Genomic DNA, 15,066 nt, shown 5'->3' with positions numbered 1-15,066 from the left:
GTATGATCCTAATTCATGTTTTCTTGATGATTTAGTTGTTGTGAATTTCAGATACTGTTCTCTATGGTGATGCCTCCTGCAGGTCTTGTTGAGTTTTGTAGGACTATTTTCCTGTTCATTCTAGTGAATTTAATAAACATTGAGTGATTACCTCCCTGAATTCAGGCTTCTTGTATGCACTTGGGAATGCAACATTAATGAGAGGTCAGCCAAAATAGCTCAGCTGGAGCATTAGGTTGAAGATACAAAGTTTCTTGGCTCAATCCAGAGTTTTGGGAACTGTGTTTTATCTCAAAAAAGTTGTGTCTCAGTCTCTTCGTGTTCCTATAAAAGAATACCCAGAGCTAGGTACTTTAGAAAGATGAAGGGTTTATTTGTTTCACAGTTCTGCAGACTGTACAAGAAACATGGCTCCAGCATCTGCTTCTGGTGATGGCCTCAGGCAGCTTCCACTCATGACAGAAGATGATGGGGAATCCATGTGTGCAGAGATCACATGGCAAGAAAGGAAGCAAGAGAGACAGGGGAGAGGTGCTAGGCTTTTCCTAACAATCAGCTCTTGTAGGAACTGATAAAGTGAGAACCACATGGACAGCACCAAACTGTTCACGAGGGATCTGACCCCATGACCCAGACACCTTCTGTTAGGCTCTACCTCCAATATCGGGGATCGAATTTCAACATGAGATTTGGAGGGATCAAACATCCAAATTATAGCAAGCTGTTATTAAAAAAAAGAGAGAGACTCAATATCGATAGTAAGGAGACCACAGATAGGGATGGGGGTGCAGGGACAGAAATGTAATATTACTCTGCCATGTACAGTATGGTAAGTACTAGACTAGAAAGTAAACAGGGGAGGAAATGAGACCAAGTGAAAGGGAGAAGGTGGTCTCTAGTAGGGCTCCCCAACCCCTGTACCACGAACCAGTACCAATCCATGACCTGTTAGGAACTGGGCCGCACAGCAGAAAGTGAGAGGTAGGCAAGCAAGCATTACTGCCTGAACTCTGCCTTCTGTTAGATGAGTGGCGGCATTAGATTCTCATAGAAGCACAACCCTATTGTGACTGCACATGCGAGGGCTCTAGGTTGCACACTCCCTGTGAGAATCTAATGCCTGATCTGAGGTGGAACAGTTTCATCCCAAAACCATCTCATCCCCCGGCAGTGCGGTATGTGGAAAAATGGTCTTCCATGAAACCGGTCCCTGGTGCCAAAAAGGTTGGGGACTGCTGTCCTGGAGGGCACAGAGAGAGATCAGTGCATCCAGTGTCCTAACCTAAGGAAGCACCTGAGCAAGGGTCTGAAAGTGCATTGAATGTCTGTGAATTGTCAGTCATTTCTAGTGTACCTAAAGCATAAGGAAATAGGAGGAAGGAAAGCGAGGTTAGACTAGGTTGTGAAAGGGATTATATGTCCCATAAGGAGTTTGAACTTTATTCTTTCAACATTGGGGACCTGTATCAGGAGACTGATGTGATTGGATATGCTTTATAACTTTTGGTAGCATGGTGGCAAGTGCTAAGAATAATGTTTCTGGTAGACCAGGCACGGTGGCTCATGCCTGTAATCCTAGCACTTTTGGAGGCCAAAGTGGACAGATTACCTGAGGTCAGGAGTTCGAGTCCAGCCTGGCCAACGTGGTGAAACCCTGTCTCTACTCAAACTACAAAAATTAGCCAGGTGTGGTGGCAAGCACCTGTAATCCCAGCTACTCGGGAGGCTGAGGTAAGAGAATCGTTTGAACCCAGGAGGTAGAGGTTGCAGTGAGCCGAGATTGCGCCACTGCACTCCAGCCTGGGTGGCAGAGTGAGACTCTGTCTTAAAAAAAAAAAAAAGAAAAAGAATAATGTTTCTGAAACTTTGATTATTCATCCTCCATCTTTGCTATTTTTGCCATACTTGAAGCATGCTTTTGGCTGATGAGTTAGACCAGTAGGAAGAAGAGGACATAACTAATGAACTAATGGATTAAATTTCTTGTCTTTTTTTTTTTTGAGACGGAGTCTCACTCTGTTGCCCAGGCTGGAATGTAGTGGCGTGATCTTGGCTTACAGCAATCTCTGCCTCCTGGGTTCAAGTGATTCTCCTATCTCAGCCTCCGGACAAGCTGGGACTACAGGCACCTGCCACTGCAACTGGCTAATTTTTGTATTTTTAGTAGAGATGGAGTTTCACTATGTTGGCCAGGCTGAATTTCTTACACACTTAATGGCCATAATATTTTAGTAGCTGTGAATGTTTTTTATAGTGTTAAAGTTCCTCCCTTGTTAACATTGCCATTTCACATTAATAATAGTGTGCTTGCCAAAGCAGGCCCTTTCCCCCTTGTCTTCTAATATATAGCTGGCTAAAAAATTCAAATGAATAAGCTTGTGTCTGACCCAAGGTAAAGTACTTAACGTTCAGTAAGTTAGTTGGCTTGGAGACATTTATTTTGATCTTCAGAGGACATTTTTTCTGATTCTTATCTTATTCTAGATCTTTATAACTGAGCTATCCAGCCACTTCATATAAGTGAACTATAACTATAATTTGTTTAAAAGATCATAGTTACTTGTTTTAAAACATGTTTAAATTTATTTTAATGTAGGTGATTGGAGTTGTGCTTCAAAAATTTCAGAAATTCAACAGTATTTTATCTGCCAACAATAAGCTCTTTACTTGATTGCACCATGAGAAAGCTGCTAATGAGACTTGTTGAGCGCAAAAATGGACTTGAAGAACGAAAAGCCATTGTTTTCAAATGAAGAACACTGAACAGTTTTAAGCCTCGATGCTTTTTAATCACCACTGAGCTTTTCCTCATAACATCAGAATGGCAAGCAGGCGAAAATCAACAACACCTTGCATGGTCCTTGCCAGTGAACAAGATCCAGACCTTGAGTTGATATCAGATTTGGATGAAGGTCCTCCTGTACTTACACCTGTAGAAAACACCAGAGCAGAGAGTATCTCAAGTGATGAAGAAGTTAATGAATCTGTGGATTCAGACAATCAGCAAAATAAAAAAGTTGAAGGTGGATATGAATGTAAATATTGTACTTTTCAAACTCCAGATCTAAATATGTTTACTTTTCATGTGGATTCAGAACATCCCAATGTAGTGCTAAATTCATCCTATGTTTGTGTTGAATGCAATTTTCTTACCAAAAGGTATGATGCACTTTCTGAGCATAATCTGAAATATCACCCAGGAGAAGAGAATTTTAAGTTGACTATGGTGAAACGTAATAACCAGACAATCTTTGAACAAACAATAAATGATCTGACTTTTGATGGTAGTTTTGTTAAAGAGGAGAATTTAGAGCAAGCAGAACCTACAGAAGTTTCTTCCTCAGGAATATCTATCAGTAAAACTCCTATCATGAAAATGATGAAAAATAAAGTGGAAAACAAACGGATTGCAGTTCATCATAACTCAGTTGAGGACGTTCCTGAAGAGAAAGAGAATGAAATCAAACCAGACCGTGAAGAAATTGTAGAAAACCCAAGTTCTTCAGCTTCTGAATCTAATACAAGTACTTCCATTGTAAACAGAATACATCCAAGTACTGCCAGCACAGTAGTGACACCGGCAGCAGTTCTTCCTGGATTGGCACAGGTGATAACTGCTGTGTCTGCTCAGCAGAATTCTAATTTGATTCCCAAAGTCTTAATCCCTGTTAATAGCATTCCCACCTACAATGCTGCATTGGATAACAATCCTCTTTTACTGAACACCTACAACAAATTCCCTTATCCAACAATGTCAGAAATTACAGTTCTTTCTGCTCAAGCAAAATATACAGAGGAACAGATCAAGATATGGTTTTCAGCCCAACGTTTAAAACATGGTGTTAGTTGGACTCCTGAGGAAGTAGAGGAGGCAAGAAGGAAACAATTCAATGGAACAGTGCATACTGTACCTCAGACCATAACTGTTATTCCTACACACATTTCCACAGGGAGTAATGGTTTACCATCTATTTTACAGACATGCCAAATCGTTGGTCAGCCTGGTCTGGTCCTTACTCAAGTGGCTGGAACAAACAGCTTGCCAGTTACAGCACCTATAGCCTTGACAGTGGCAGGCGTTCCAAGTCAAAATAATGTACAGAAAAGTCAGGTACCTGCTGCTCAGCCTACTGCAGAAACAAAGCCAGCAACAGCAGCAGTTCCAACTTCTCAAAGTGTCAAACATGAAACTGCATTGGTAAACCCTGATTCATTTGGCATTCGGGCGAAAAAGACAAAAGAGCAACTGGCAGAATTAAAAGTTAGCTACCTTAAAAATCAGTTTCCCCATGATTCAGAAATTATCAGACTTATGAAAATAACAGGCCTGACAAAAGGAGAGATTAAAAAATGGTTTAGTGACACAAGGTACAACCAGAGAAATTCAAAGAGTAATCAGTGCTTACATCTCAACAATGATTCCTCTACCACCATTATTATAGACTCCAGTGATGAAACCACGGAATCCCCATCTGTTGGTACTGCACAGCCTAAGCAATCCTGGAATCCTTTTCCTGACTTTACGCCCCAAAAATTTAAAGAGAAAACTGCAGAGCAGCTTCGTGTCCTTCAGGCAAGTTTTCTCAACAGCTCTGTACTTACAGATGAAGAATTAAATAGGTTAAGGGCACAAACCAAACTTACCAGAAGAGAAATTGATGCTTGGTTTACAGAGAAGAAGAAATCAAAAGCTTTAAAGGAAGAGAAAATGGAGATAGATGAAAGTAATGCAGGTAGTTCCAAAGAAGAAGCTGGAGAAACTTCTCCTGGAGATGAATCTGGTGCACCTAAGTCAGGGAGTACAGGCAAGATATGTAAAAAAACACCTGAGCAGCTGCACATGCTTAAGAGTGCATTTGTCCGGACACAGTGGCCATCACCAGAAGAATATGACAAGTTGGCCAAAGAAAGCGGGCTTGCTAGAACAGACATAGTTAGTTGGTTTGGGGACACCCGTTATGCTTGGAAGAATGGAAACTTGAAATGGTACTACTACTATCAGAGCGCCAATTCAAGTAGTATGAATGGTCTGTCTTCCCTTAGGAAAAGAGGGAGAGGGAGACCCAAAGGACGGGGAAGAGGAAGACCGCGTGGGCGGCCTAGAGGAAGCAAAAGAATTAACAACTGGGACAGGGGACCATCACTCATAAAATTTAAAACTGGAACTGCAATACTTAAGGATTATTACCTGAAGCACAAGTTTCTTAATGAGCAAGACCTTGATGAACTTGTTAACAAATCACATATGGGCTATGAGCAGGTCAGAGAGTGGTTTGCAGAAAGACAGAGAAGATCAGAATTAGGTATAGAATTATTTGAGGAAAATGAGGAGGAAGATGAAGTTATTGATGACCAGGAAGAGGATGAAGAAGAAACAGATGATAGTGACACTTGGGAACCTCCACGACATGTGAAACGGAAGCTTTCTAAATCAGATGAATGAAATGTAAGTTATGTAAATTTTTAATCTGTGTATATGTTCATCAGCCACATACATTTTGAACAGTCACCTTGTTGTATCAGTCATCTTCATTTTTGATAGTTTTTTCTGAAGTAGTTTTTCTTTTCCCTAATAAGTCTAGGTACCACTAGTATAGCCAAGAGATAAATGATTATCATGTGTAGTTTTATTATTATGTAGAGTTTAATGTCTTAATTATTAGTTTTCATATGAATTGGGGTTTTTTAACTTTATTTTGAAGGAAAGTTACCCAGTCTCTATGAAGGGAGACTGGCGGGCGGGTTGAGGGGATTCACAAACAAATACTAAAGATAACTAAAATGTATTTATTGCAACGCCCCCTTCACTAAAGCTTCATTTTTTGCCTATTTAAGGAAAGAATTCAAAAATGAAAACTAAAAGGAAGGGGAAAAGTACACCAAAGGAAAGACTTACCACAGGGTTGAGGATTGCACAGTTTTAGGAAACTAGGTGAAAATGGGTATCTTTTTTTCTTCATTGCATTGCTCTCAAAACTTTATTAGATTTTTAACTAGAGTTTAAAATGTTTTATGTATTTATGAAATTACTCGGCATCTTTTTAGTAATTTATAAAATTACTCAATATCTTTTTCTGTTAAAAGTCAAAGGTCTGTTTTAGGCCATATATAAATTCATGTTTGCTTAGGTAGCATCTGTCTTTGAAAACTGTGGTATAAATTATTTCTGTTTTAGAAATCAAAAGGCAAATAACAGATTTGATATTAACCCAGTTGCTTAAAATATCTTTTCATTCTTTGGTATAAAACAAACCTGCTACCAGCACTAACATTGTATTTGATTTAAAGTATATCTCTGTAGTCTTAAAAATGCAAATAAATATGGCTTAAATTTGAAAGGTTTTGGCATGTTCCTTAAATCTTAGTTATTTTATAAATTGGATTAATTAAAGTTGTACTGTAGTTGCAAATCAGATACCTGCTTTGGAGTTAGGAATTGAATTCTTAATACTTCTGGAATTTAATAACATAGTTTTATTATTTGCTATTCTTTGTTTTGGAGTGTTCCAGGGTAAAAGTACACTGTTTTGAAAACAATGCAGTTGTCATGAAATGTTTGTGTATGTCTGTCAGTAGTCCAAATAGCATCTTGCTATCAGAAATGACTGCAGTGTTCTCAAACAGTAAGAAAGGAAATGAGACGTTGACCCTCATTATTATTTTACACGTGAGCATGCTTGCTTATTTCATTGGCTTTTTGCATCGGTATCCCATCCCCTACTTCTATGCTCTCTTATTCTGTGCAGTTTTTCCTTAATTCCCTTATATCTTCTCTCTGGTTTTATTTATTTTAACAATTATTTATAGAGAGCTTAATGTGTGCCAGGCACTATTCTTACTGTCTGGCAATCCTTTCTCAGGTTTTCTCCTTGTTAATATTTTTTAAGAGATAACAGATGAAACTAAAAATATACCTATTTTAATAAGCAGTATAAATATCATTCCAGGTTATAGGGGTATAATGTAATCATTTTAAGTTATAAGAATCTAAACAGTTTCGTACAGCTTTATCCTGAAGTGCAGCCCTCCATTTCCTAATGTCAGAAATCTTCAGAGCAGGCTTTCTTCTGACCTAGATACATAAAATATTTTTAACGGCCTTTTTTTTTTTATTGCTAAACACAAGAATGTGCACTCAGCCAAGATTAAATCAACAAATTTGTTGCTGCAGTAAATGTTGTTGTTGTAACCTCTGCAATGATTTTTTTGGGGACTTGCAGTCTTTCAAAAATAATGCAAATTTTTTAGTACAATTTAGTTTGACTTTAAGTTTGTATAGATAATTCTTACGTTATATATTAACACTGTAATGGATACTAATTCTGGTCAGAAAATTCACCTAAAGCTACAGTTTTCAAAAAAATTATATGATGTATGCTATACATGCACTGTATTAGTCCATTTTCACACTGCTATAAAGAACTACCTGAGACTGGGTAATTTATGAAGAAAAGAGGTTTAGTTGACTCACAGTTCTGCCGGCTTAACAAGAAGCGTGACTGGGAGGCCCCAGGAAACTTACAGTCATGGCAGAAGGCGAAGGGGAAGAAGGGTAAGCAAGCACATCTCACCATGACCGAACAGGAGAGAGAGCAAAAGGGGATGTTCCATACAACTTTCAAACAGCCAGATCTCATGAGAACTCACTCACTATCATGAGAACAGCCAGAGGGGAAGTCCGCCCCCAGGATTCAGTCACCTCCCACCAGGCTCCCTCCCCCGACACTCCCTGATTAAAAGTTATGTATGGGCTTATACAATTTCAAATGTAAAAACAGCCTGTTTACATATGTTGAAACAATAAGATTTTGTGGTATCACTGTCCCTTAATAATTACAATTCAAGGTAAGATTTGGGTGGGGACCCCGAGCCAAACTATATTATATACGTTTGTGGTGGCATAGAAGCATGCCTTGCTTTTTAAATAACGCAAAAGTCTAAATTTATAAAACATCAAGTTATCATTGGCTTAGTAAAATAATTTTTCAGTTATAAGAGGATTCACCATAGCCTTCTCGAAACAGTTATTTCTTCATTTAAATATTCTTCAATTTACCAAAAAAGTTACTAAAACCTTCCCATAATAGGTATTACAGGAAGTGAGGTACATATATATCTTTTGTACCTTATATAGAAATAGAAAAAAGTACAAGTCTTTAGATTTCATAGTCTGCTTATTACAGATACTGACAATGAAATATATACTCCCTGCTAATACAATTTTAAATTAATTATTACATAAAGGTGATAAATGTTTATAAGCAAATCTAGCATATGAAGAACATATACATAGATGAGTTGCACACAAAGTCTAGTGCATTGTGTGAGACGTGGCAGGTGATTTCAAGAGAATACAAAAGATGTATTTTCATGAATAATTGATACTTTTATTTCTAAAAGTAGTAAAAATTAAAATACGGTTTTCTTTAAATTTTCAGTTTTTTATGATGTTTTTCTTTTATAGCTGCCTAAAACGTTGAAGGAGAATCAATTCTTCAACTCAAGATGTCTGATTTACTGTGAATTGGCCCAATCTTTGATGACATTGAAAACGTTTTGGGTCATACACACTCAAAACACAGGATCCAATACCCAAAAGAAATGGAACTTAATGTTGTGCCAAAGTTAAACTACTGCAGTTGGTGGAAGTTCTGCTATGTAAATAGAACACTAATTAAAAAACAACTTGTAAACATTCAATTTAAATTTTAATACAGTACATTTTTATTCTAATATGATGGAGACATTCTGAATCTTAGACTTTCTGAGGGGATTTAATGACCACTAGAGCTTGTCCTCATATTCAGTCCAGCTTAATACTGTGTGTCTGGTAAGATGGGCTATGTTGCCTCTATTCTTTGAGATGTGATTAAGCGTAGAACTTTGACCAAAAATTTTACAGTAAAAATTGTTAGGAATGGGTAAAAAAACCAAACCCTGATTTATTACTATGTCTTATTTATCAGACCCTGCACTAAGATTAAAAGTTGTGCATGGGCTTATACAATTTCAAATGTAAAAACAGCCTATTTATATATGTTGAAACAATAAGATTTTATGGCTTCACTGGCCCTTAATAATTGGATCCTTCATTAAACACATTCATGGATACCACTGTTTCTACTGTTACTTGTTCCATTAGAAACTGATTTGCTTTTCTTAAACTGAAGGTAATTAATTCTGAAGAAGGAAAAGAAACTGGCATGATAATTTGGATAGGGAGAAACTTTGAAATAAATACTGCACCAAAAAATGTGAAAAATAATCATGTAGTAAATATATACTTAGTGTTTTCTTACAATCGTGGAAATCAGAAATGTTTATACAGGTGTCAGATCAGAATTTTTAAGAGTTATCTTTCAGTGAAATTCTACTTTTATAACAATTTCAGTGAATAGAGAAAAAATTCTGAACTGATCATAATGAGTTAAAAGTTAGCTTTTCACTTACGAATCATGGGAGTGTTAACTGTTAACTCTTGCTGTATCAGGAGACTGAAAGTTCATACTAACTTACAAACTTTGTAAAGACTGGTGCTGTTCATTCATGTTGGGAAGAACCCTTTCTTTTGTGACCATAGGACCATTTTTCAAAACGCGCTTTCTTCGTAGAAGAAATGTTCAGTTTAAATTAGCTTTGGATTTTAACATGTTTTTCTGAATGACCAGATGTAGGCTTGGCCAGTTTATTTTCTCTAATTTAATGAATAATAAATATTAAGCTCTTGGTTAAATGTTTTTCAGCCATTGAAAATGTTATGAAAAAGCCTTGAATATGCATGCTGCTTTCATTTTTATAAACTTTTTATTTTTTAACTATAGCTTTATTAGTAATTCCAAAATGCTGCAATGTAGCTGATTTCCTCACTCAGACAGCTGGCTTTGTGGGTGGCTTTTTTCATACTATTGTTAACTTTTTTAAAAAAGAAGCAATGTAAAGACTGTAATGCACTAAGCTTTTTTTTCTTTTACACGTTTAAGACTTCTTAAAGCACTCTGTAATATAATGATTAAATTGCTCCCTTTTATAAACCATTGCTAATGTGGTCTGAGTTTTGTTTGACAATAATTTTAATGTTCTCAAAATTTGAAATGTCAAGTATTAGAAATGAAGCCTTTGAATATATTTGTTTCCCTTGCAATATGTTAACTCCGTGTAGCTGTAAATAACTATTAATAAATTTCCCTCATCTCTTTTATAGGCCTGATAAAAGTCTTCTCTGACATTTGCTAGCTTTTAAATATATTTATTTGACAGAGCAAAAGAACCCTCTTCTGGTTGATTGTGACCTTGAATACAAAATAAAAGTTAGTAGTGATTAGTAGTTTACAGTGACCTTTTTTTCATTTTATTAACGAAGTCAATTTTTAAAACATTGTGGTAAAGCATATATCACATACTATTTGCCATTATACCAGTTTTTAAGTATAAATTCAATGGCATTAATTATATTCACAATGCTGTACCACCTTCACCACTATTTCCAAAAGCTTTTCATCACTCCAAACAGAAACTCGGAACCATTAAGCAATAACTCGCCATTCCTCCCAGCCCCTGGTAACCTCTAATCTACTTTTTGTCTCTCTGAATTTGTGTACTCTTGATATTTCAAAGAAGTAGAATCCTACAATATTTGCCCTTTTGTGTCTGGCTTATTTCACTTACAGTGTTTTCAAGGTTCATCCATGTTGTAGCATATATCAAGACTTTGTTTCTTTTCATGGCTGAATTATGTTTTATTGTGTGTGTGTGTGTGTGTGTGTGTGTGTGTCTATACACATGTGCACTTCCCCCCACACACATTTTGTTTGTGAATAATGCTGCAGTGAACATTGGCATACAAGGATCTGAGTACCCGTTTTCAGTTCTTTTGAGTGTATCAAGGAGTAGTATTCCTGAATCATGTGGTATTCTGTGTTTAATTTGTTGAGGAACCACCAAACTCTTCCACAGTGCCAGAATGTTCTCTGAAGCGTCTGTACCATTTTACATTCCACTAGCAATATACAAGCATTCCAGTTTCTCCACATTTTTGCCAACACCTTTCATTTTCAGTTTTAAAAAGTCATTATAAGCCCAGTGTGACGGTCTGTGTCTGTAGTCCCAGCTACCAGGGAGGCTGAGGTGGGAGGATCACTTGAGCCTAGGTGTTTGAGGCCAGTGAGAGCTAGTGAGACCCCATTTCTAAAAATAAAAAAATAAAAATTATAGCCATCCTAGTAAGTATGAAGTAGTGTCTCATTGTGGTTTTGATTTGCATTTCCCTAATGATGAGTGATAATGTCATTAGGAAAATGCAAATCAAAACCACATCTTTTCACATAATTATTTATATATCTTCCTTTGAATATATTGAAAGTCTGTTCAATCCTTTGCCCAGTTTTTAATTGGGTTGCCTTTTTGTCGTTCAGTTTTAGCTCTTTATATGTTGTGGATATTACAGCTTTATCAGATACAGATGCTTCTTGACTTAGAATGGAGTTCGTCCTGATAAACCCATTGTAAGTTAAAATTTTTGTAAGTTGAAAATGCATTTAATACCCTGATGAACTCACCATAAACTTGAACTGTCATAAATTATTATTTTTTGAGACGGAGTCTCACTGTGTCACCCAGGCTGGAGTGCAACCTCTGCCTCCTGGTTTCAAGCGATTCTCATGCCTCAGCCTCCCAAGTATCTGGGATTACAGGTGCCTGCCACCATGCCCAGCTAATTTTTATATTTTCAGTAGTGACGGGGTTTCACCATGTTGGCCAGACTGATCTCAAACTCCTGACCTCAGGTAATCCACGCACCTTGGCCTCCCAAAGTGCTGGGATTACAGGCATGAGCCACTGCACCCAGTCATAATCATAAATTATAAATTCACGTGTTCCTCAGTTTACCATGGGGTTAGGTTACCATGGGATTATGTGTTAGTAAATCCATCTTAAGTTCATCATCATTTGGGGACTGTCTGTATTATGATTTGCAAATAAGTTGATCCGCATTATGGATTCTGTATATGCAAATTTGCCTACACATTAAAATGTATTTGTAACCCCCAAATCAGTACTCATAGTACTTTCTTGGTCATTCCTGCACATATACAGAATGGAAAAAAAAAATTGTGTTGCTCAGTGCACATGTTCCCAGCAAAGGTCAACCAAAGAGATGCTTTGCCTCGTTTCAGGTCTCATACTGTAGAGACCTCAGTGTGTGTGTGTGTGTACAGAGGAATGAAAAAGCATCCTTTTTGTAGTCTATTTATTGCTGTGTTTTCCATATTTTTCTGCTTTCTGCAGTTTAAAATGGTCCCAAGTGTAGTGCTGAAGTGCTGTCAGTGTTTCTAAATATTAGAAGGCTGTCATGTGCCCTATGGAGAAAATATGTGTTAGATAAGCTTCATTCAGACATGAGTTACAGTGCTGTTGGTCATGAGTTCAGTGTTAATGAATCAACAGTATTAAATAAGGTGTCTTTAGGCTGGGCGTGGTGGCTTATGCCTGTAATCCCAGCACTTTGGGAGGCTGAGGCAGGTGGATCACAAGGTCAGGAGATCGAGACCATCCTGGCTAACACGGTGAAACCCCGTCTCTACTAAAAAGTTACAAAAAAATTAGCTGGGCGTGGTGGTGGGCACCTGTAGTCCCAGCTACTGGGGAGGCTGAGGCAGGAGAGTGGCAAGAAACCGGGAGACAGAGCTGTCAGTGAGCCAAGATCGAGCGACTGCACTCCAGCTTGGGCAACAGAGCGAGACTCTGTCTCAAAAAAAATAAAAGATGTCTTTAAACAGAAAAATACAAAACATGGTGATGTTTTGATTGTTTGATAAATATATTGTGACCAGAGGCTTGCAGGACCCTAACCCTTGGAGCATGTATTCAGGATTTGCTAATTCAGTGTGACTTTATAGAATGTAATAACTGAATAATGAGAATTAACTGTATTTTTCCCATTCTGTAGGCTGCATTTTCATTTTCTTGATAATGTCCTTTGATACACAAAAAGTTTTAAGTTTTCTGGAGCCCATTTATCTATTTTTGTTGTAGTTGCTTGTGCTTTTGGTGTCCTATCTAAGAATCTATTACCAGGCTGGGCGCGGTGGCTCACACTTATAGTCCCAACGCTTTGGGAGGCCAAGGTAGGTGGATCACCTGAGGTCAGGAGTTCAAGACCAGCCTGGCCAACATGGCAAAACCCCATCTCTACAAATATAAAAAAATTAGCTGGGTGTGATGGCACACTCCTGTAATCCCAGCTACTCAGTAGGCTAAGGCAGGAGAATCACTTGAACCCAGGAGGTGGAGGTTGCAGTGAGCTGAGATCACCACTGCACTCCAGCCTGGGTGATAAACCGAGACTCTGTCTCAGAAAAAAATAAAAAAATTAAAAAAAGTCTATTACCAAATTCAAGGTCATGAATAATTTTCTTCTAAGGGTTTTATGATTTTAGCTCTTATATTTAGGTCATTAATCCATTTTGAGTTAATTTCTTAATACGGTGTGAGGCAGGGGTCCAACTTCATTCTTCCGCATGTGGTAATCCAGTCGTCCCAGCATCATCTGTTGAAGCAATTATTCTTTCCCCCATTGAATGGACTTGGGACCCTTGTCAAAAACCAATTGGCTATAAATGTGTGAAGGTTTACCTCTGAACTCTTAGTTCTGTTCCATTGGTTGATATTTCTATCCTTATGCCAGTACCACATTGTTTTAATTAATGTAGCTCTGTGGTAAGCCCAAGCTGAAGAGGCCGTGTTTGGGACATGTACAAACAAGGCAGAGAAAGTCACTCTGCCTAGACACACAGAAGAAATGAGAGTACCTAAGGCGCTAGAATATGGGGCAGGCAGAACCAGCCAGTGACAGACATGGTTTTCCACGTCTTCATGAAGCTCTGCCATTTTGTTTTCAGGGGATATTTAACAACATGTCAAATAAAGTTGACTTTGAACTGATCTACTCACTACCTGGGACTTTGGACAAGTTACTGCTCAGATCCTATTAATATTTCCTTATCTGTAAAAATGGGAATAATAACATCTAAACTCAGAGAGATTATGAGAATAAATAAAAATAATAGGGTGCCCATAGCATGACCTCATTATAGATGCTCAATAAATGTTGGTTCTTTCCCTCCCCTACTTGTAGATAGGACATGAACAGCTGACTTAGAACTGAGAAGTGCTCCTCTGCTCCTTTTGCCATTTCCTGGTTCTCACTCTCTCTTTTTTTGAGACATAATTTCGCTCTTGTTGCCTAGGCTGGAGTGCAATGGTGCGATCTCAGCTCACCACAACCTCCACCTCCCGGGTTCAAGCGATTATCTGCCTAAGCCTCCCAAGAAGCTGGGATTACAGGCATGCGCCACCACACCTGGCTAATTTTGTATTTTTAGTAGAGACAAGGTTTCTCCATGTTGGTCACACTGGTCTTGAACTCCCTATCTCAGGTGATTCGCCCGCCTCAGCCTCCCAAAAAGTGCTGGCATTACAGGCATGAGCCACCTTTCCCAGCTCCTTTTATTTACCCATTCACCCATCCATTCAACAGGATTTGGATCTCCATAAATCAAACACATTTATTGCAGTGGTCTGAGCTAATCCCTGACTGGGGGCTGAGTTGACAAGATTGAAAAAGATACCACCTCTAACCTCCAACAGTCCACAGAGTGCTAAATGCCACCGTGGATAGATAGAAGCATGGAAGAATTACAGGAAAGAAGGATGGCTGCCTGGAGGAGGTGGTGGTTACCTTGTGATAGGGAACTCAGTCACCTCAATAAAAAATCAGATTTTTATAGATAAAAGTCTACAGAAACAGGTTTTAATCACAACCACACAATTTTAGATACTTGCAGAATTCTAGTTTCCTAACACTGCCTAACACTTGGCATTTCCTTAGTGTATAAGGTGGATTTAACAGTTACAGAGCATATAATGCCCTTCTATTTTATTGGTTTACTTTTTTAAAATGACATTACCCTAGTGCCTCTCTATCAAATGAGGCAGTGTTGTGTAACTTGGGGTCCCAGACCCCGGGTCCTCAGTAGTGATAGGAGTCTTTGAAGTGTTTTCATTATT

The 15,066-nt window shown here is 38.0% G+C and overlaps 1 protein-coding gene across 4 annotated transcripts in view; it reads left to right on the top strand.

Moving 5' to 3' along the window:
• ZHX1 (zinc fingers and homeoboxes 1) overlaps positions 1 to 10,335 on the top strand; it is a 28,400-nt gene extending 18,065 nt beyond the window's left edge. For 3 of the 4 annotated variants that reach the window (XM_033203693.1, XM_033203695.1, XM_033203696.1), the window contains 2 exons: positions 2,597 to 5,446; positions 8,465 to 10,329. In XM_033203693.1, the coding sequence (XP_033059584.1) occupies positions 2,822 to 5,443 (2,622 nt within the window). In that variant the 5' untranslated portion in view covers positions 2,597 to 2,821 and the 3' untranslated portion in view covers positions 5,444 to 5,446; positions 8,465 to 10,329. Of the gene's footprint in view, positions 1 to 2,596; positions 5,447 to 8,464 lie in introns of all 4 variants that reach the window. The other variant, XM_033203694.1, reaches the window with a different exon arrangement.
• The last annotated feature ends 4,731 nt before the right edge of the window (positions 10,336 to 15,066 follow it).

The sequence above is a fragment of the Trachypithecus francoisi genome, unplaced genomic scaffold, assembly GCF_009764315.1.
Source record: "Trachypithecus francoisi isolate TF-2019V2 unplaced genomic scaffold, Tfra_2.0 Lachesis_group7, whole genome shotgun sequence".
Lineage (NCBI taxonomy): Eukaryota > Metazoa > Chordata > Mammalia > Primates > Cercopithecidae > Trachypithecus > Trachypithecus francoisi.
Note: the sequence above shows the minus strand (reverse complement) of the source record. Positions and strands in the feature narration are given on the sequence as shown.